General features: G+C 43.5%; 1 protein-coding gene across 1 annotated transcript; it reads left to right on the top strand.

Moving 5' to 3' along the window:
- Positions 1 to 2,423: 2,423 nt before the first annotated feature.
- Positions 2,424 to 23,568, top strand: mmp11a (matrix metallopeptidase 11a). Its single transcript, XM_076270334.1, has 8 exons — positions 2,424 to 2,758; positions 9,930 to 10,186; positions 10,749 to 10,892; positions 11,381 to 11,514; positions 14,507 to 14,748; positions 16,531 to 16,735; positions 20,436 to 20,699; positions 22,211 to 23,568. Exons 1-8 carry the CDS (start codon positions 2,648 to 2,650, stop codon positions 22,327 to 22,329), a joined length of 1,476 nt encoding a protein of 491 aa, XP_076126449.1. The 5' UTR covers positions 2,424 to 2,647; the 3' UTR covers positions 22,330 to 23,568.
- The last annotated feature ends 209 nt before the right edge of the window (positions 23,569 to 23,777 follow it).

Here is a 23,777-nt window from a genome sequence, read left to right as displayed (position 1 = left end):
GGACAAACCGCAGATTGCGAACGCTGTGGTACGTGGTATTTATCAAACTATCACTTCTTTGGGTAATCTGTGCCTTTCTCCACCCCCTACCGCAATTTACGAACGTCCACAACTGAACGGTGTAGCCTACATACAAGCACAGTTGAATGAAGTTAACTGATGACAACATTAAAAAGAATCAAACATTAGCGATCATGAAATAATACAATACATGATAAGATGTCAACAAGCAGGGAGATAATGAAGATCAGTAGTTCTACTCAAACTACTTACGTAGGCTATGAAAGATTGGTCAAATCTAGCCAGTAGGAAAGTTTAAGTGGATGACGTGAAAGTGAAAGTAAGACATTCGAAAGGCCAACGAAAGTTAAGGTTGCTTTTGCTATAGTATAGCATAAGTGCATATAGCATAAGTATAAGTGCGGAAGTTTTTGTACATACCGCAGAATACATAATTAGGCGCTCTTTATGCTTCCCCTCCCATCTCTTTACGGTAAACTCCCACTTTCCCCTTGACCCTCCTATGAATGCATATGCATGACACAGAAAAACCCAATTTGCCATTTTCAGCTCCCGCGACAGGCAGTCTGCGCTTTTTCCTCAGTGCGGCCTGTTTGTACATACCTCGCCACACCTTTGTACACACGCACGTTGCAAAACAAATACGCCTGAAGTGGGCGCAAAAGCGTTAGTACATCTGGCCCTGATTGCCTAGTCACAGGCACGCTGGTGTCTTTCGCCTCTCTGTCTGACATGCTGTTTGTGTGTGGAACGCTTTGCATGAAAAATGTGCTATTTAAAAAAACATTTACTTACAATACACTCCCTCTCTCATACCAACCTCTAGTTTCTTGAGAACTTTAGAGCTTCTTGACAACTTTAATCAGTAGAACACATGGAAACGGGTTCCCTGGAACATTGCTCAAAAAGTTGCCCCAGGTATCATCCATATCTGACCATTGCGTCAATATAACCCCATTTAGCGCTTACACACAGAAACCGTGTGACATTGCTTAGAGTACCTTTAATGTAACCGTGTGACATTGCTTAGAGTACCTTTAAATAGACAAATATAGAAGGTTTACAAAGTGAGGCTCCCTTTCATTAGCCTGGCCTTGGCCTGTCTACGTACTTCCGGTCGATTTCTTTTCTTTTCTTTAGTTTAGTAGGCTACATGGTCGCGTCAAAATCGCTATTTTTATAAACACTAAGAAGGCTCGACATAACTTGAAACTTTGATCGAAGCATCATCAGTGTCTCTACATATGAACTCGAGCATTAAGAACATTGTTCGTGTACACATAGTTTACTAAAAAGAAAGGTTTTGGACAACTCACTCGTTGCAAGATGGCAAGATTGGGCACCTGCGGCCCACTGGTTAGCACTCTGGATCTTTTTAAAAGACGCATTGTTTGAAGTTTCTTTTCTCGTTTTGGCAGGCTCCGTATAATAAGCGTGATAATGGCGCATCGGGATCTTGTTAGCCCTGTAGGGACTTATTTTCCGATAATTACCAGCAGACAATACATTATCCCTTACATATTGTATGTAAGTTGCTTTGGAGAAAAGTTTCTGCTAAATAAATAAATGCAAAATTATTAGACTTTAATGCACCGATTATAAGACTTTAATGCACCGATTTAAGTTGCTGGTCTACGCCCCTGGAAGTCCTAAAACAGGAAGTTTGAAAATGGGGTCAATAGGATCCTTTCCAGACAGAACTGCAAAGCAAATTCAGTTTTTTGAAGGTTTGTCTGGGTTCACCCAGGCTATGTATTATAGATAAGCATTATGTCTCCTTGCATAGGTAGGCTATGCTGTGTCAACACCAGAGGTGTAAATGTCCATTAAAGCGTTTGACAATTTAATTAATCCTTTTCCAAATTTTCCAGCCCCCCCCCCTTTTTGAAGAATGACTAATATACCAATATCTGCTTTATATCTTTACATAATCTCCATTACATCCATAGTATATTTTACAGAAGGAGAAGGGAATGATATTGCAAGACTTTATTTTCATCTCAATTTTTCAATTGTCCATATGGCCAGATGCGACCAAACCCTGACTTGAGGAGAACAATAAGGTGCTTCCACCATAAAACTAGGCTTATGAAAGAGGAAGATTTAATTCGGCAATTGACACGAAAATACTGTTGGATGCAGATAACCCTATTTCAGCAGGTGACTTAAAAAAAACAACAACAACATACCATTAACATTAATAAATTAGTTGATTAATATGTTAGACATATTATATTTCAATGCCTTCTTATTACTTTAAAGTCTAAGCATTTTTGTTTCTCATTCTTATATGGGCATAAATGGCTCTCAGGAAACGTGCATAGAAATGGTTAAAGAGCGGCAAAATGGCAAAGCAGAGAATTTCTAGGCTACTGTAGTATGCTGTCTGCAGCGGGAAAGGGTTAAGCGTCACGTGGTGGCGGGTGATATTGTCACCCTGGCCATGAAGTGGGGGTATAAGAGTGTAATTTGAAGAAAGAACAAAGAAATCATAGCACATTAAAGTTCCAGTCCTCTGATCTGACGCGTTGTCTCTGCGCAAAGCTGATAGCCATTTCTCTCCATAACGCACGGTTGGCTTTACTGTGCGAATTAAACTGCAGCAGGTTCGATCGGGTTCATCACAATGTGGATCTCTTGGCTTCTCTCGAACACTTTCGCCCTTCATTTTCTCTTGTGCCTCGACTGTTTGCCAGTTGTGGAGCGAAGGGACTTTGACAAACGCAAAACAGCAGAGGTAAGTAATCACATTGGTTACCTTGTTCTTGCATTTTCAAGGTACTTACAAACCAGTTTCTAAAGTTCTAAAACAAAGGGTAAACTTCTAGACTTCCTTGCAGTTTCAACAAGCTGTTGAGTGCTGCCCAAGAATAAGGCAATAATACTAAACACAAACAATAAATGCATAATATTTTATCATTTTAATTACGGAATGAACGCATAACTACTTTTTCAGACAGGTGAACAGGAACTGTTGCACGGATTTCAAAGGAAGGATGGATTTCATTGTTTGAGTTGGACATTGTATTCACGTTTGGAATTCATGTCGGAACTCACAAGTTTTCATACAATATGTAAATAATTGTCAACGGATCACATGGGATTGCTTCAATGGGTTGTATTTCATTCCACTTCGATTTATCGTGTTTCCTTTTAAAGCATTAAAAATGCACATGCTGTATTAAACAGTTTGGAAGAGAGTGGTTGAACGATTGCTTCCTTACATCCAAAGTACATTGACGAAATAACCAAAATGCACAAGATGTTAATACTTCCGACTGTCTGGAATACCGCCGTAGTTCTTTGTTGGCGACGGTCATTGTGCTAGTGTGCCTTAATTGTACAAAGTGAAATTCCGCAAAGAGCACCTACTCTTGTAACGTCACTAACCTGAATCGTGACCTAATTGGTGTTGTGTCTTGTCCATGTGTGAAACGTTTTCTTATCTAAGCATTGGTCACTTTGTTCTCTGTTGTTGAGCAAACGGCAGTAGATTCGGGGGAAGGTTGCCTCTGCCGTCCATGGCATCTTGCCAGAAACTGTAGGCTTTGTATTCGCACCGGCACATGCGAACTATGAGCTATGGGACCGGTTTTTAGAAACAGCCCCTCTGGCTAGAAACTGTTTTAAGGCTAATTTGAAGTGGAAAGTGTTTGGGCTAGTCTCCTATGGGGATGCCACGTCTATACAGACAACTTTGTGTTTTCACTACAGACAATTATAATCAGTTCATAGACGCACAGGAAGCTTTTGCTGAGATTTCAGACCATATAGTATTGAGTATTAATCAGCCGTAGCTACATGTTGTCTTCTTCACTAAAGCATAGGCATAGGGCCCTTATATCAAACCTTATGTACCTGTCCAACTCACCAGTCCTCCAAGACAGCTGTCTTAAGGGCCATTGCATTGTTAGACGGCAGCTGCTCTGAGTTCCTTGAGTCCTCATGCACCCTGTGGCTGTTGAACCTTTACTTGAAACTGGCCCAGCGATAGACATGTTGGGTCATCATATCTGTCAATCAGTGGTTCGCATGTGCCTTGCAAATGTCCTCAGATAGTTCAGCAGCCCCCCCCCCCACCCGCCCAATGTACACAGCCACCCCCCCCCCCCCCCCCCCACGAGAATATGAGCGAGTCATACCTGGGGAGCGTGACATCAGCTTATCAGCCCACTGCTCTGAACAACAAGGAGACAGCTTCGAGACAGTGCAGAAGAGTCCACTCTTGAGAAGTCTGTCGCAGGTTTGTGTGTGTGTTGTTAGTGTGTGTATGTGTGTGCATGCACATGTGTGTGTTTATGTGTGTGTTTATGTATGTGTTTGTGTATGTATGCATGTGTGTGTGTTTGTGTGCATGCATGTGTTTGCGTATGTGTGTGTGTGTGTGTGTGTGTGTGTGCGCGCGCGTGCGCATGCATGTATTTGTGTGTGTGTGTGTGTGTGTGTGTGTGTGTGTGCACTTGAGCCCCAGATGTTGATGTTGATGTTGTAAGTTCATTTGAGGATTGCTGTAAGTGAAAACGGAAGAATTTATCAGTGTCTCACCATGTGCTAACTTTCAGATAACACCTCACTAATCCTGTTATTTCCTGAAGAGTATCACACTGATCCATTTCCTGATGCCATCAAAGCCAAGATACATTTGACATAATTCCTTTTAAACTGCTGTGTTTACAGTTGTTATCTGACAAAGACTTTCAGGAACTCAGCTAATCGCTGTCTCTTGTGTTCTAGACAGCACACTTTGCCGTTAAAAAGACAGTGACAAGTTTCCCCTGTAATGTAAAACAACAGGCTACCCCACAAGAAAACGAATGCGTACCGTTTGTCTGGTTGGTTAAATAACAATGTTATGTACAGCATATGCACAGAGGGGTATTGAATATGCTACTTGGTGACAGAAGTTAGGTGTTGTCTGGTAGCTACATAGTTACTAAATGTATTGTATAGTCCTTTCAGGACACAGGCATCTGTTAGTGCATGAGGCATATTTATAAGTTTGTAGGTCAGTGGAGACTTTGGGTTATTTAACCCTTAAAGGTGTGGAGTTTTCCAACATAAGATTCCGTTCCGCAACAATTGAAGGTTCTAAAATTCTATTTTGAATTCAATGAAACCAGATATTCTTTAGAACGTTCATTTTACCAACATTCCCATCACACCGGTGTGACGGTACACCTTTAAGGGTTAAATCAGTGGTCCCCAAACTTTTTCTTCCGAGGGCCAGCTCACTATGCCTGGCTCTAAGAGAGGGCCAGAGACTCAGAGTATATAAGTAACCATAAATAGCTTAGTGCTGTGAACAACAACAGTCTACCTTAGTTGAATATTCCATTACATTTAATCATAGGCTACTGCAATTTAATACCATTGTTAGCTGTGTTTATATTGCCATCATGCCATGTAAAATGTAGCTCAAATGAAATAATACTAATAAAAAAAGACTTTAGCATTCCCAAAAGTATTAGCAGGGAGTCCCAAAAGTATATTTTATTTAAAATGTGTGTCTGCATACACCGCTCAAGTTGTGAACAAGCAATATCCTACAAATAATTTAAAGTTCTCAAACTATGAAAGTTTTATGAAGTGCATCTGAAATGACCACCATTTAACTTTCACTCACCTGATGAGAACTTTGTGAATTTGTATGAGCATTTGAAGGGTGAATAAAAATAGAAATAATTATCCCAGAAAGTCCAAGAAATATGACTTGAATAGAAGTTAGTCAGTTATTAACAATTAATTGATAAACTTTTAGAATACTTTGAGCACTGATGCAGTCAGCATAGGCCTCTTACATTGTTTGCAGGTAGGTTCATTCCGTTTTCGATGGCAAACGCGAAACAGCGCCAAAACAACCACCAGTGGACAAAAAGAGTATTACATGTGTATTGTTATGACTCGCCATAGAGAATGAATGGGGGAAATTACGGAGGTTATAGTTTGACGATGTCGTACTCCGGTGCGGGCCAGATGCTATATACCACAGACATGTTTTGGGGGGCCACCCAAAATGAGGGCCGTAGTTTGGTGACCACTGGGTTAAATGATCACTTAATCACTTTCAAGTTAATCAGGTGATCCATGATCATTTCACAAACCATGTTAGTACAGCCGTGTTGTGTGAATGTAACATCTGAGTGTGAGAAGCGCGTCCCCGTCACCCAGCACAGCACCTGTTCCCCTGTCTGGGAGGCGGCGGTGGGACCTGCTGGTTTTGGCGCGGCTGTGGAGGATGACGGCTTGAGTCAACACAGTGGCTGTCCCCAGGGCTAGCTAGGCTGTCTGCTCTCCAGAGCCAGGACAGGAGGATATCCTTCTCATGCTCCCATTCAGGCGTGAACATGCAGAGCCCAGCCACACACACACACATACTGTACACACACACACACACACACACACACACACACACACACACACACACACACATACTGTACACACACACACACACACACATACACACACACACACACACACAAACACACACACACACGCACACACACACACACACACATATACACACACACGCCCAACAACAACGCCTGAACAAATCCCAGCCTAAAGGTCCACCAGTGATTACATTTTTTCTGACTTTTTCTCTCTCTCTCTCTCTCTCTCTCTCTCTCTCTCTCTCTCTCTCTTTCACACACACACAAACACACACACAGAGCCATGACTCCTCTGGATGATGAGCCTTCCCTTTATCCCCAGTGGCCCTGAAGGGGTATGTTTCTCAGGCATGTAAACTATGTTAGAAGGTCAGTATGGTCAGATGTCCTGTGATGGGGCTGGATCATGGGGGGAGGCATAGCACTAAGCTGACTAGGTGTGCATTTAGTGTGCGTTTGATTGTTAGCCTATGTAATGTAATTAAGAGCTTTGTTTTTGGAGCTTTGGTTTTGGTAAATGAATAAAGTAAGAAATAAAAGCATCTGTAGGGAATCTAATGAGCAAAAAGGCCTACATAACCCAAACGCCTACATAACCCAAAGGCCTACATAACCCAAAGGCCTACATAACCCAACATAACCCAAAGGCCTACATAATCCAAAGGCCTACATAACCCAACATAACCCAAACGCCTACATAACCCAAACGCGTATATAACCCACAGGCCTACATAACCCAAACGCCTACATAACCCAACATAACCCAAAGGCCTACATAACCCAAACGCCTACATAACCCAAACACCTACATAACCCAAACGCCAACTGCAGCACAGTTAGTATTGATTAAAGTTTCGCAAAACCCAAACACCAATGACAGGACAGTTAGTATTGACCATTTGCAGACATGTGACTGTCACTTGACGGCACCATGCTGGACGGCAAAAAGATAGGAGATGAACAGCAAATTACATTATGATGAAGTGAACACCATTACTTTATCATCTTTGTAGTTCAATGGATTGCCGTGTTCTGGGTCTGGTAGTCATATAAACATCGGGCGTAGTGCATTTCCGAGTTAGAATGAAAGGTGTGTGTATTTGTCATTCTATATGCGATGATTTTAATATAGTAATTAAGGTACCTGCAAAAAACTGGCATTGTTCCAAATCGTCTCATTAGTACTCATTTGCTGAGTGTTCAAGTGTACATTCAGTATGTAAATGTGTGGCTTACTGACAGTTTCTTAATAACAGGATGTTTTGAAACTTCTTTTTTCTTGTCAAAAGGACTGTTGACATTGTTTATGTTATGTACGCACTGTTTCATTGGTTCCTATGTAATCCCACCGTTTCCTTGGTTACTATGTAATCCCACCGTTTCCTTGGTTACTATGTAATCCCACTGTTTCCTTGATTACTATGTAATCTCACTGTTTAATTGGTTCCTACGTAATCACACCGTTTGACATTGTTCATCCTGGCCCTGCTGGCTGTTGCCGCCCTCACAGGTGGAGTTGCACAACAGCACGCTGTGCGGCGGCTCAGATCCAGCAGGCAGAGAGTCGTATATAACAAGGCAAATAAAGGCCTGCGTCTGTGCTTCCCCTCCTGCTCCATCGAGTCTGCCCAAACATGTCCTCTATTGTTTTGGAATGGTCTGGTAGCCATTTGTCTGTAGCTGAAAACAGCTGTGTGTGTGAATGTATGTGTGAGTGTGTGTGTGTGTGTGTGTGTGTGTGTATGTGTGTGTGTGTGTGAGTGTGTGAAGGGGGGGGGGGGGTTGCTGACTGTATGGAAAGCACCGTTCCTTCAAGTCTGCACCACAATAAGCCCCCTCTATCTCACCAAAACAAAGCCACTGCAAGACTCACACAGAGGAGACAAAGAGATCTGATTTGAAGTCATTTTGAGAAACTGTATCTTTCACTCGGCGCATATACAATACGTGTGCTTGTGCCTGGGGATATTCATGCATGTATGCGGGTTTGCTTTGTGTCAGCATGTTTATGTAAGTTATGGTGTGTGTGTGTGTGTGTGTGTGTGTGTGTTTTAATGAATGTGCATGTCTATTTGTCGTAGCCGGCAGGCAGGCAACATAAATGAGAGTAGAAGCCCAGCTCCCCACTGACTTCATCAGGGAGTAATGCAAACACAGGCTCCACTCCACTCCGCTCCGCTGCGGCCAGCCACCGGCCCCTGCTCCCAGCACATTCCAGGAGGATTCCTGCTGGCCATTGTCCCCATTATCCCTCGACTGTAGCTCCCCTCACCCTCGCTCTCCACTCGGCCCTGGGCCTCTGCGGTGGAAAACAGCACTTTATCACTCTCTTTACGGGCATGTTTACATGGGAGGGCAGCTTGTGGGCGGGACGCAGTGAGTACAGTAGTGCACAATGTTGCACTCGGCTTCTGCTCTGCTTGTGCAGGCATGTCCACAGGTGCCACTTTGGCAAGAGGGACAATCAAGATATTTGATGTGAAAAATATGTGACTGGAGAATGTGAGAACACATACTCATCTATATGTGAGTAGACTGAGTATACATACTCATCTATATGTGAGTAGACTGAGTATACATACTCATCTATATGTGAGTAGACTGTGAGAACACATACTCATCTATATGTGACTAGACTGAGTATACATACTCATCTATATGTGAGTAGACTGTGAGAACACATACTCATCTATATGTGACAAGACTGAGTATACATACTCATCTATATGTGAGTAGACTGTGAGAACACATACTCATCTTTATGTGACTAGACTGAGTACACATACTCATCTATATGTGAGTAGACTGTGAGAACACATACTCATCTATATGTGACTAGACTGAGTATATATACTCATCTATATGTTACTAGACTGTGAGTACACACTCATCTATATGCGACTGAATTGTGTTTATACACATACTCATCTATATGTGACTGATTCTATATAGACTGAGTATACATACTCATCTACTGTACATGTGACTAGACTGTGAGTACACATACTAATCTAAATGTACTGAAGTATGTGAGTACACATACTAATCTACACATACTAATCTATATGTACTGAAGTATGTGGTTACGCATACTAATCTATATGTACTGAAGTATGTGAGTACACACACTCCTTGATGTACATATGTGAGTGCTAGGTGACAGGAAGTGCTGAAACAGAACAGCCTTACGTGACCTGAGGTACCTGTGGTAAACTCATTGAAACTCTTTACAGCTTCTGTATGAGGCTGTATACAAATCTATGGTTGCACAAGCCTACAGTAGACAGGAGAAGTCTGTTAACAGCCAGTTCTGGCTGAACATGCCCACAGTAAACAGGAGAAGTCCGTTAACAGCCAGCTCTGCTCTGGCTGAACATGCCCACAGTTAACAGGATAACTCTGTTATCAGCTAGCTCTGGTTGCGGAATGAAGACAAAAGCACTGATAGGTTCCTGAAGTACAACATGAAAGATACAGCACTGACCTGTCATGGTAACGCTGTGCCAATCTCTCTCTCAGTCCGCAGCTTGGCCTCAGAGCCCTGGCACCCCGAGCCTGAAGAAGAGAGGGCACGAGCCCCATCCTCAGGACACGCTCAAGTCCCCAGTCTGGAGCGGCGCCCCCTACTGGAATGAGACGGGAGGATCCTTTAATCGCCCGCGATGTGGCGTGCCAGACTACCCCACACGCCAGGGGGCGCTCAAGAGCAGAAGGCAGCGGCAGAAACGCTTTGTCCTCTTTGGAGGCCGCTGGGAAAAGACTGACCTCACTTACAAGTAAGAGAGATGTGTATTGCTGTGTGTGTGTGTATGTGTTTGGTTGTGAGTGTGTGTGTGTGTGTGTGTGTGTGTATTTGGTTTACTGTTGTATTTGGTCTTTTGTGGGTGTATTAGAGCCATGATCATGTGACTCAGCTGGTAGATATACTGTAGGTACTAAAACCACAGTGATAGTTTCCCAGGGTTAGTGCTGTATGAGTATACATCCCTGTGTGTGTGTGTGTGAGAGAGAGCTTCCCTTTGCAATGTTGTGCTGTGTGTGTGTGTTGTGTGTGTGTGTTGTGTGAGTGTGAGCTTCCCTTTGCAGTGGTGTGCTGTGTGTGTGTGTGTGTGTGTGTGTGTGACAGAGCTTCCCTTTGCAGTGGTGTGCAGTGTGTGTGTGTGTGTGTGTGTGTGTGTATGTGTGTGTGTGTGTATGAGCTTCCCTTTGCAGTGGTGTGCTTTGTGTGTGTGTGTGTGTGTGTGTGTGTGTGTGTGTGTGTGTGTGTGTGTGTGTGCGTGTGTGTGTGTGTGTGAAAGAGCTTCCCTTTGCAGTGGTGTGCTGTGTGTGCTTCCCCAGGATAATGCGCTTCCCCTGGCAGATGACCGAGGACAAGGTACGGCGGGTTCTGCAGGAGGCGTTGAGAGTGTGGAGTGAGGTCACTCCACTGACCTTCTCGGAGGTGCACAGTGCAGAGGCAGACATCGTCATCGACTTCAACAGGTATGAGGGACGCCATGCCTGCCCCCCCCCCCCCCTCTTACCGCCAACCTGATCCTCAGAGGGCATATAGCTTGGGCTCCAGCCTGAGACATGCACTTTGCATTGACTACACTTATGCTATATCTTCAAACATTTCTCCAGAATTATGCATGATTTAGAAAATGTACATATAAGTCAACAATGTGTTAACCTGATATCAATGTGACCAATGTTTCTGGGCATATTTTTCAGCCATAGACAGGTTTCTTATATGACCCTAATCCTATCCCAGACTTTAGGCAGGTATCTTATGTGACCCTAACGCTAACCTTAGGCAGATATCTTATATGACCCTAACGCTGACCTTGACCTTAGACAGGTGTCGTATATGACCTTAACACTAACCCTGACCCTGATCTTATACAGTATGACCCTAACCCTAACCCCCGAACATAGGCAGGTGTCTTACATGAGGCCTCTGTCATGGCCCCCTCTGATCTCATCTACAGATACTGGCATGGCGATAACCTGCCCTTTGATGGTCCTGGCGGGATTCTGGCCCATGCTTTCTTCCCCCGGACCCACCGGGCAGGAGACATCCATTTTGACTATGATGAGTCTTGGACTGTAGGCAATGAGATGGGTAGGAAATCCCTCTGAGCGACGCCCGCTTCTTCGCCCTCGCAGATACATGAATATGATACACGAAGGGTAGAAGGACATACAGGGTCCTAAAGCCCCTTGTTCGTTTCCAGATACTGCACTACTTGTGTCCAGCGTTCACTGTTGGGACCCGTTTTGGTTTTGAGTTAGTGTGCAGTATGTAGTGTGGCGATAATCTGTTTTGTATCCATAGTTAGCCCTTACTGTAATCTGGGTTTTGTACCCATAGTTATCCCTTACTGTAAATTAACCTGGGGTTTGTATCCATAGTGACCCCTTACTGTAATCTGGGGTTTGTATCCATAGTGACCCCTTACTGTAATCTAAGGTTTGTATCCATAGTGAACCCTTACTGTAATCTGGGGTTTGTATCCATAGTGACCCCTTACTGTAATCTGGGGTTTGTATCCATAGTGAACCCTTACTGTAATCTGGGGTTTGTATCCATGGTGAACCCTTATTATAGCCATAGTGAACCCTTACTGTAATCTGGGGTTTGTATCCATGGTGAACCCTTATTATAGCCATAGTGAACCCTTACTGGGCTCATGGTGCCGAAGTGGTGTCCCAGGACCACCCCCTCACCCTGGCAGCCTGAGGCCACAGTAAAGAGGGATGCAAGCACATTCATTTTTATCGTGATGTCAGTTTGTTTGTCACTATCACGTCACTCACATTAGGGCTGCACGATTTGGGGAAAATATCTAATTGTGATGTTTCTGACAGATATTGCAATTGCGATTTGCGATATGTTTTTTGAATGTTAATGAATTGATTCAGTTCAATATTCCAAATGTCTCTTTATTTTGTGTCACCCCTGATTGGTGAGCACGCCTGGTGCACAAGAAGCACAGCACCCCCGACCGACTATGAAGCTCACCAATCAGAATTTCTGTGGCACAGTCAAGAGGATGAAATGCATATAAAGTCAGAAATGTGACAAAATGAACTGTGCACAATTATTTGTAGCTTTTGCGATTAGGTAATTGCGCTGGTTCATATTGTGATTGCGATTGCGATAATTGTGCAGCCCTAACTCACATAAAGTTTTATTACAGTATTATATTATGTTCAGTATTAAATGGAAAATGTTGCCAGTAATTAGGTGGAGGTTTCAAATAAGCCCATTGGGCTTTCTGCCTGTCCCTGCACTTGATCATTTATTTTAACCTTTAGCAACAGCACTGAAAGAACTTTGCTGGATCTTCCAGACAGCTCACTAGACTCACTATGCCCCCACTATGCTCCTTTGAATATTGTTGCAAGAATCAACACCCAACATTTTCCACGACATTCAGAAGATGTTTTTGTCTGTTTTTCCCCCTGTTTGCTTTGCTTTTGCTGAAACACTTTCAGAAAAATTGAGTATGCGTAGAGTGCATGTTGCATGCATGGAGAGCGCGCACAACCGTGTGCGCAGAGCCTTGCCAAGGCCATAACACCTAAAAGTCACGAACATAGGGGCCAGTTGGAAAGTGCGGCAATATTTACATTTACATTTATTCATTTAACAGACGCTTTTCTCCAAAGTGACTTAACAAAATGAGGAACAACATTCAAGCTACAACGTAGAGGAGACCTTAGGTAACAATAACTACTACAACAATAAATACGAGTGCAGAGGTTTAGGTACTAGTCAAGTGTACCGAAGGAGATGATGGTTTAGGTACTAGTCAAGTGTACTGAATTAGACGCTGGTTTAGGTACTAGTCAAGTGTACTGAAGGAGACGATGGTTTAGGTACTAGTCAAGTGGAGGAGTATAAGTATAGGAGAAGGAGTTGGAGGTAAAAGGAGGGAAGAAGGGAAGTGTAAGTGCCTGTTAGGGGTGCTGGACTATTAGACTATTAGCTGGATTACTAGCGCTGATATGACATCAGTCATCAGTGCCCCTGAACACTAGCACTGATATGGCATCTGCCCCTGAACACTAGCGCTGAAATGGCATCTGCCCCTGAACACTAGCGCTGATATGGCATCTTCCCCTGAACACTAGTGCTGATATGGCATCTGCCCCTGAACACTAGCGCTGATATGGCATCTGCCCCTGAATACTAGCACTGATATGGTGGCATCTGCCCCTGAACACTAGTGCTGATATGGCATCTGCCCCTGAACAATAGCACTGATATGGTGGCATCTGCCCCTGAACACTAGTGCTGATATGGCATCTGCCCCTGAACACTAGCACTGATATGGTGGCATCTGCCCCTGAACACTAGCGCTGATATGGCATCTGCCCCTGAACACTAGCGCTGATATGACATCTGCCCCTGAACACTAGCACTGATATGGTGGCATCTGCCCCTGAACACTAGCGCTGATATGGCATCTGCCCCTGAAAACTAGCGCTGATATGGAATCTGCCCCTGAACACTAGCGCTGATATGGCATCTGCCCCTGAACACTAGCGCTGATATGGCATCTGCATATGGGTGGATTATGTTGTCAGTATCAAATGAAACACACAGAGAAGTAGCTCACCCCTCCCTTCAGTATTCCCAGAGAAACTGGCTTTTGTTTTTGTTTGGGGGACAGGCTGTCCCCACTTTGTTTGTTTCTGGTTTTCGAAGCCTGGGCTGCCTATAGACCTTTTTTTTTTTTTACAGTGTACTCACAGAATGGGCAGCTAACGGGTTGTGAGGAGATGATTGCTGAATGTGACAAATAATGTTATGGGCTTGAAATTGCGTAAGATCGCTGACTGCACCTTTGACCTTGAGGTCATCCTCAGCAGCAAAATTCCCTTAAGCGGAGACATTAAGGCCTTCCTAGAAGCTGCTCCTCTTTACTCTCCTTTCCTTCAGTTCCCAACCATAACAGTATGTCACATTAATATGTTATCAGTACGGGAATGCTTTTTGATTTGTGTATATACATAGCTCTTGTGGGTGGTATGGGAATGAGTGTTAATGGGGGCTGTATGTGATTCTGCGTTTCTCAGTGGTCACCTCCCATCCCTGTTGTCTACAGGCACAGACCTCCTGCAGGTGGCGGCCCACGAGTTTGGCCATGTGTTGGGCCTGCAGCACTCCCTGGAGCCTGGAGCCATCATGTCCCCCTTCTACAGCTTTTCCTACCCATTGGAGCTCAGCGACGATGACAAGCAAGGCATCCAATACCTGTACGGCCCTCGGCCCGAAGCTCCGCCTCCACCTCCCCCTCCACCTCCACTCCCAGGAAATACAGAGACCAATGAGATTACTCCACATATGGTAAGGTGTATGTAGCAGTATGTAGTATTTAGGAATGTCACAGCGGCAATGGTCGTTGTCGCCCCTTGCTCTGGGTGTAATAGTTGCATGTTGTACGGCCATAATGACCTTTGTGCCACAGATCCTGGCCTTCAGTAGTGGTCTGGTCTGGAACTTCAGCGATTCTTGGTAGTCAACATCTGCCAAGCGACAAATTCAGATAGATACATTTTCTTTTTGGCATTAAAGGAGCAATCCGGCCTATTTCTACATGGATCTTGATCGCTACATGTTGCCGAGTACTGCCGATAGGACAAATAACGACCAAAATTGGTGCTACCGAACTGGAGTAGCTGCAGCTAATGGTCTGGGGTCATCATCTAAACGTTCCCCTTTTGCTTCTTAATAGTCAAAATGTCATTGTCAGACTGATCATAAACGGCCCCAGCAATGAAAAAAAGTGATTGATAATGACTATTGTTGTGTTACATGCTTCAAATGTAAAGCACTTTGAGCTGCATTCTGTGTATGAAAGGTGCTATACAAATAAAGCTTATTATTATTATTATTATTATTATTATTATTATTATTATTATTAAAAGGCCTGTACAATATGAACATGAATATGAGTCCAAACGTTACAAAACGATGCATTCTCTACTCATTAGACATGAAGAAACTGTCTAAGTTCAACTAAATTCTGAACTAAATAAAGTTTGTAGTGATCAGATGCCAGACACGTGGAGAGTGCCTTATGCCATAACCTTTAAAGGGGAATTCCAGTGATTTCTCACATAGATCTCCGTTTCTTGAGATCATAGAATACCAGAGGTGGAAAAGTCCAGCTTCAGAAAGTAAAAGTCCAACCATTCATTGTTTCTACCTGTCCACTTAACAAAGGTGATGTCACCAATTAGCTGCTCTACCTGGCTGAAGAGTTGTGCATGGTGGTGAATGGTTGGCACAGATATGTGGTGAGACTTTTACTTTATGAAGTTAGACTTTTCCACCTCTGCCAAGTAGTATTGATACAGAAAACCCCTCGAAAACAATCAGTTTTACCATGAACCCTCATCTTCATGCCCCCAGAGTTTAGCGCTGTAGCTGTCTGGCTGCTTTAGGTGTTGGCTGCAGCAACTCAAGCTCGGTAAAACCAATTGTTTTTAGGTTTTTTTCGTACCAACAGTACTCGGTGACCTCGAGAAATGGTGATGCAAAGACTGCATTTTGGGAATAAATCATCTCATTTTACTTGAAGGCCTTTGTGCCCTGGCATGTGGCCTGTTTGCCCTATTTTTTATTTTTATTTTTTGTAATAATGAAGGTCAAATGGCCTTGTCCCTAAAGTTATGCAATTCCAAATCTGATATGCAGTAATAAAAATGAACAGGTCAAATAATATTGAAATTATGATGAACTTCAACTCAAACCTATAAATCGGTCTTGACCAAAATTAAAATGCTTCGACGATACTTTGACTAGTATTTAAACTTCTGCACTGTGTAAGTTGCTGTGGATAAAAGTGTCTGCTAAATGAATGAAAGTGGATGTAAATTTACGCATCTCAAATTTCATGCATATCTTCATTTGGCGTTATTCCATTCACTGCTTTCTCTCTCAAAAATGCAATGTTGTATTTGTTTAAATAGTGTATTGATGTAAAAGTTAGAGGCAACTCTCTCTCTCTCTCTCTCTCTTTGTGTCTCTCTTTCTCCAAGTTCACTAGCTGATCTCTCCCTTATTCTTCTCACACGTCTACCTATTTCTCTGTAAATTCCCTTTCTCTTGTTTCCGTGGCGACAGCCGGATGCGTGCCACACTGACTTTGATGCGGTGTCAGTGATCCGTGGGGAGCTCTTCTTCTTTAAGGACAGCTACACCTGGCGCATCCGAGAGGGCCGGCTGCAGGAGGGCTACCCCGCCCTGGCCTCCAGGCACTGGAGGGGAATTCCCCAGCGCATCGACGCTGCCTTCGAAGACAAATCTGGCAACATATGGTTTTTCCAGGGTAGGTTACAAATCTGGCAACATGTGGTTTTTCCAGGGTAGGTTACTGGTTGCCATGTGGATGGGTGGGGGCAGAACGGGATTCTGAGGGTGGTGCTGGGTGGTTGTTTAGATGGAAACTGCTTTAAAGGAGAAAGCGAGGGTTCACATAGATTGAACATAGAGTACTGTCGGTATGAAAAAAATGAAAACATCGTTTATATATTAATATCTAGCTTGAGTTGCTACAGCCAGCAGCTAACGCAACCAGGCAGCTACAGCGCTACACTCTAGGCCCATGTCCAGGTACACTGATTGTTTTCGTTTTTTTCTTCTCTTACCGACAGCACTCAGTGACCTCAAAAAATGGAGAGATATGTGAAAACTCGCACACTCACACACCAACTACACTCCACCACACACACACACCCCAATCTGACCCCACCAAGCAGGATTCAGTGAGATCCTATGGCAACTTAAAATATGTTTCGGTATCGAGCCAGAGTTCACATGGGTGCTCAGCCCTGCATGTGGTTGGGATGTTGTGGCTGGCTTTATATCTCTCCTGGTAATAGCACTTGGCTGGGTGGGTGGGCTGGTGTGTGGTGGGGTCAGATTGGTGTGTGTGTGTACTTCGACGATACTTGACTAGTATGTGTGTGTGTGTGTGAGTGTGTGTGTGTGTGTGTGTGGTGGGGTGTAGTTGGTGTGTGTGTGTGTGTCTGGTGAGGTGTAGTTGGTGTGTGTGTGGTGGGGTGTAGTTGGTGCGTGTGTGTGTGGCGAGGTGTAGTTGGTGGGCGGGTGTGTGGTCGACCGAGTTGGTGTGTGTGTGTATGTGGTGGAGTGTAATTGGTGAGAATAGAGGGTTTAAGTTAGAATACGGGGTTAGGGTTAGAATACGGGGTTAAGATTAGAATACGGGGTTAGGGCATAGGGTTAGGGTTACATACTTCTGTATGGGGTTAAGGTTAGAATACGGGGTTAAGATTAGAATACGGGGTTAGGGTTAGAATACGGGGTTAAAGATGAACTGAACTGGAATTTGAAGTAAAGGTGATATAACAGATGTATTTTATTTCTTCTCATTGGTACAATGATTAAAATGGCTGAATTTATTAAAAGGGATAAAAGTGTACCTTGAAAGTGGTGTTGTTGCTACACGGGCGTCGCCATGTTAGATTTCAACAATCGGCTACGTCACTGGCATGGTAAGCTACTCTGCACTAGCACTAGCAGCCATAGCAGATAATGAGTCTGAGGCTAGCTGACATGGCTGAGGAAACTAACATTAGGCCTAGCTGAGTTACATATTGGCCATAAGCCATTTATCATAGGCTAGCCTACATCACAAAATATCATATAAAAAAGAACCCAAACTAGTGAAACAAAGGGAACATTTCTTTAACAGGGGAAATTAATTGGGCATGAATCATACTGAACGCCATATCCTGACTTAAAAAACCCTTTTCTTGCTTACTTTATCGCAAACTCGGTGGGGCAGCTTGTAGTCTTTTTCAATTCATAGAAGGGCGAGCCCTGCAGTCTATGTACCATGGAGCCTAAGTTTCAACTTAGGCTTTGTTCATCCAATGCAGTCACTGGTCGCAATTACAAAGTCCGGGAAGGTTCGTTCAATCGTTTAAAGTTTTAAGTGCAGTATCTGTCCCCTTTGGAATAATATCTCGAAGTAGCCTCAGATGAGGTCCAGTGTTAGATAGGCTACCATACGATCCAACCTAGGAAAGGGCTAGCAGCTAAACACCTTGGAAACACTCTTATGTCAAACTCCACAAGCTAGCACTCCGACCATAGAGAGTATAAACCATAACTCCGACGATATCACAGATCGATAATAATGCGTTTACTAGCTGGTAACTAAACCACAGCGGGTCTGTATACAGAATCCAATGTCCCTTTCTACTCACCCTGAAGCCAGTTGTTCACCGTCTCAGGGCAGATTGTTGATGCGAGGGAGTTTAACTCGCAGTGCTGCTATCCAAGAGACTCGTGAATATCAACATCCACAAGGTAAAACTCTGCAAACTCTCCACTAACATTAGCCTAAAATAAACGGCAAACTCGTGTATCCTCCGTGTATCTGGGGTCAACTTGGGGTAACGAAGTTTTTAACAGTTTCAAGCGAGGGAGAGAGAGAGCCCGTGTGAGTTGCTGTTACGAGTGCCAGTAGTCTATACTGCGTTAGCCTACATTGCCGCGACAATGCGTGTTATGTAGCTAGCTTATTTGTATATGCACCGTAGCCTTCGCATAGGCCTATGTAGTGGTGGTGAGTGAGTATGCAGTTGTGTGGAGGATGTACAGTAGGCAATGTGTGTGTGAGGGATGGAGGGAGACAGAGAGACAGCGTGTTGCTGTCTCAAGCGCTCCTAGTCCAGTTTTCTACATGACCTGTAGGCTAGGTCTACAGTAGCCTATGTTGTGCCGCACAAAATGTATCTATGTTGTACATTGTACAAAATGTATACCCCCTGAAATAAACATAATAAACATATTTTCCCCGTCACTTTGGCTTCCTTGAACATTTTCCCTACGTTTCGCCACTGCTTTGCAACAGATAGATTCCAGTGTCCATGCTCCGGCAGCGCCCACACAGTCATTTTCACCCAAATGATCCTACTGAAGGTTGAGCTGGAGCCTGAAAACCTTCTAGTGGTAGTCAAGACACTACAGGCCTGTCCCTCACAGGCTCAAATTTGTAACCCATGCCATTAAAATTACTAATTTTCGTGTATACATAATATGCTGCAGTTGTTGCCTATAGAACTTCTCAAGTCCTACCATGCCAGTAACGTCATTGAAACTGGTTCTAATACTAACAAATGCAATTTTGGTGTTGCTTAAAAAAGGCTACGTATTGATTTTTTTAATTATTTTTTTTAGTGTCATTTATTTTTAATTGTCATAATCACCACATTATCAATGTTGATTCTTTCAGTTCAGTTCATCTTTAAGGTTAGAGTACGGGGTTTGGGTTAGATTACAGGGCTACGGTTAGAATACGGGGTCAAGGTTAGAATACGCAGTTGGGGTTAGAATACGCGTTTCATGGAGTCTGTGCCCTCAGTGATCTGTGTCTGTGTTTACCCCTCCAGCTGTGTGTCACTCCATGGGCATGACCAGACAAGACAGCAGGAAAACTTACGTGTGTGTGCATAAACACAAACACATACTCACGGTCACACATACAGACACACACTCATAAAGAACACAGACAGAAACTCTCAGGGATGCATACTGTACATAATGGTTATAAAGACATGTTCACACACACACACACACACACACACACACACACACACACACACACACCCACATACATCCTTTACACTTGTACAGTAATTTGCCGTCTGGAGTGATCAGAGTCCACCACTTGAGGGTGCTGTTGCACTGCACAGCACTAGTTCGATCATGTGTTATCATTGTTCTTTCTGTAGATGAGATTTCTGAACGTCGTAGCTATGTGATCACTATTGATTCCACTCAGATCTAATGGGACTCATACACGCCCCCCCCCCCCCCCCCCCCACATAACCACTGATGTGTGTATATATGACTCCCCCACAACTACTGATGTGGATATATAACTCCCCCACTACTGATGTGGGTGTATGACCCCCCCCCCCCAGTTCCCCATAACTAGTGACATGAGTGTGTTGTACACAGTCTGACCCCCCTGTCTCCCCCCCCATCGTGTGCTGTAGATCACAGCTACTGGGTGTTTGATGCGGAGCAGCAGATCACTGGGCCGGACTGGCTGCAGAGGCTGGGGCTGACCGTGGCGCCCGTCCAGGCGGCCCTGCGCTGGAAGGAGGGGGCTGAGCACCACACATACTTCTTCCACTCGGGCAGCTACTGGCGCTTCGACCCGCTCCAGAACCGCGTGGACCCGGCCTACCCTCGCAGCATCAGCCACGACTGGCATGGGCTCCCTGACGACATCGAGGCTGCATTCCAGGATCGATATGGTACATATGCATATATACTATACTGGGTTCCATTTCCCAAAAGCATAGTTGCGAACTATGATAGCAACTACCTTAGATTTGAGTTGCGCATGCAGAAAACTCTTAAACTTCATATTGTCACATATCACGTTTTTAATTTTGGAAAATTAAATAATAAGAGCATATTTGGTAGCTCTTATTAAAATGTGATGGAAATACGACCGAATATCAACACCGTATTTCTGTATCATTTACGTGTGACTCAAATACGGTCGACTCACATTTGGCAGTGACGCTCCCACGGAAGATGCATCGTAATTAGCGACTATGCTTTTGGAAAACGGACCCCTGTATCTCTATACTTTATACAGAATGTAAATGCTTTTACCTCAAACGAGGTATAATAAGCTGGTAGTTGAACTGTATAAATCAGGGAAAGGACATTAAGTATTATGTGTAAAAGAATGTTTGTGAATGAGTATGTGTGTGAGTTAATACATGTGTGAGTGAGAATGTGAGGAAAGTGTATAATGACTGTGTGACTGTGTAATGACTGAGTAAGACTATCTGTGAATGAGTGTTTAAATGAGTATGAGTGGGATGTGTGTGAAAGATTGTGTGAAAGAGTATGTGTGTGAATGTACAGTATTATTTCTGTGAATGAGAATGTTTCTGTACTTGATTGTATGTTTGTAAAGTTTTAATGAGTTTGAATGAGTATGTAATAGGAGTAGGTGTAAATGTTGTATGTCCTCAGTAGGCATGGGTATGTACTGTTAATGAGTGAGTCTTTAAAGGTGCCATGTGTAAGAATTGAGGTAAAAATATCCAAAAAATTAGCTACATGCATCAAAAGAATGAGAAGAAATAAGGGTGATGATGTCATTAAAAAATGACAAGGTATAGTGCTGCAGAGATATCAACCTGAATTAGCATGCTAAATTACTAGCCACAGCCCGACAGGTGTCATAATACCAGTTTAGGCTATGGGAGGCAGTATGCCGGCAACATAACCGCCAGCCAAACTGCAATACACAGGTAACTCGCACGGCTTGTGGGCGTACTTGAACCAAAGAGTATACACCTGTCGGGCTGTGATGCGTGTAGCTCATTTTTTGGATATTTTTACCTCAATTCTTACACATGGCACCTTTAGGCGCTCTAAATGATGTTGAGTAACGTCACTTCTGTTGACGTTCAAGCAAAACAGAGTGCTAGCTCGCTACTCCCTCCCTCTCCCTCCCGTGCAATTGAAATTCTCCTAAACGTGCATCTCGTCGGTGATTGGCTTGAACAATTTGTTATGTTTTTATGGTCCGGGTTGGACCAGGTTGTTTTTGTTGCTGTTTTTGGAGCCTGGGTTGTCCACAGAAACCACATTTTTTTACAGTGTATTCTGGACAGAGGCATCTAGCGGATGGTGAGGTGGTGTTTGCTGTATGTGACAAAAAAATGTTTTAGCTTAGAAACCGCGTAACATCGCTTAGAGCACCTTTAACTAGTATGTGTGGTGTTCTTATTTGCCTCTGCAGGATATGGCGTGTTCATCAGCAGACGACACTACTGGAAGGTGGACCCTGTGGACCGCAGGGTGCTGGAGGGGTACCCCCGCCTTGTTGGACAGGACTTCTTTGGCTGCAGTGGGCGTTAGGGCGACTCTGCTGCTAGTGTGATCCGGAGCCACTGGTGCCAGTGATTATATCTGTGCCTGCTATGCTCACACCTCCCCTGAGTTACTGTGTGTGTGTTGGGGGGGGGGGGGACGACTCCACTCTTATCTCCTGTTTCTAGCCATGTCATTTTGTTCAGTTTCATGAGTTTTGGATTAATGAATAAGGTTTTCTAATAAGTAGAGCATTTCCATTTAGCTACATTTGACATTTTACAAATATTTACACAAAGTTCCAATGGACTTCGAAGCTTAATCGTCTTCTTCTCAGGAATCCATTGAAGCATTTAATCCAAGTGAAGCATGCAGTCATATGTGGATGCGTGAACATTTATTTGTAATTTCAGTGTTTGCCTTTGTTGTACTTCTGAAGTGGTTCCCTCTAAACTCATCAGGTGGTTTGCTAAAAAACACAACCTCACATATGGTAGCAGGGAGGGCCTGCCTGCATCTCCCACTGGTGCTAAACTCTTCCTGGAAATCAGGGACTCCACAGGCACATGTCTGTCTCTCCTCAAGGACGATGACTCAGAGGTGCTAGATACTGTTTTTTTTTTGTAAGACAGCATATTTCTCTTTCAAAAAACGTATGAAAAAACAAACAATGAAAACACACGACTGTCCCTTATTCCAGAGCATACTCATTTTGTGGGTCTTAAACCACAGTCCTCTGTTAACCCCTGCCTTGGGTTTAAATTGAATCTATTATGTAACTAGACCAAGTAGTGAACTAGACCAGTCAGTGAAGTACTCTGTCATTTTGTCAAGATGTAAACATCAGTTTACAGTTGTGCACCTCTGTTAATATTACATTTCAATACAACACATTTTAAATATCCTCTTATGACTGAAGTTTGTACCATCCTCTCAGCGTGCATGTGATAGTAGCTCAATAGAACACAGCGGGGTCCACAGGGTGGTGTGTTAAGCCTCATGTCTTAAGTGGTTATGTGCCTTTAACATGCTACTGGTTCTCAGTGCTGGCCACTGATAGCATTTTATACTTTTAGCACCAGTTTCATGTTGGTTCTTAATCACACTGTCCTCCGTTCTACACTAATTCATTTTGATTGCAGGTTAGCTATTGTTTAATAATTGTTTTAATAACTCTTTCTGTGGGATGTGAAATGGAGTATTCAATGGTAAATCCATGTTTCTTTTTGTATGTCTGTTCTCGCTTACTTAGGTTAAACAATTAAATGGTGGTTTCAATTTAATTCATATTTACTATGTAAATACAAATTCATTATTCTGTACTGTATTTTGGTACAAATAAAATGTACTCTTTAAAAAATCTGAAACTGGCTTATATAAAAGAATCAGCATCAGCATTAGATGGCATGTTTTTTTGTCCTTCACCCACACATTGGCCAAAGAGTAGAGAACTATATGAGAGGGTGTCCCGTTTCTTAGCAATGTTGGGGGGCGAG

Source organism: Alosa pseudoharengus, unplaced genomic scaffold, assembly GCF_046254945.1.
Source record: "Alosa pseudoharengus isolate Yale_2024_CS ecotype anadromous, Long Island Sound unplaced genomic scaffold, YU_APseudo_1.1 YU_APseudo_1.1_scf_6, whole genome shotgun sequence".
Taxonomy (NCBI): domain Eukaryota; kingdom Metazoa; phylum Chordata; class Actinopteri; order Clupeiformes; family Clupeidae; genus Alosa; species Alosa pseudoharengus.
This window is presented reverse-complemented; position numbering and strand designations above follow the sequence as displayed.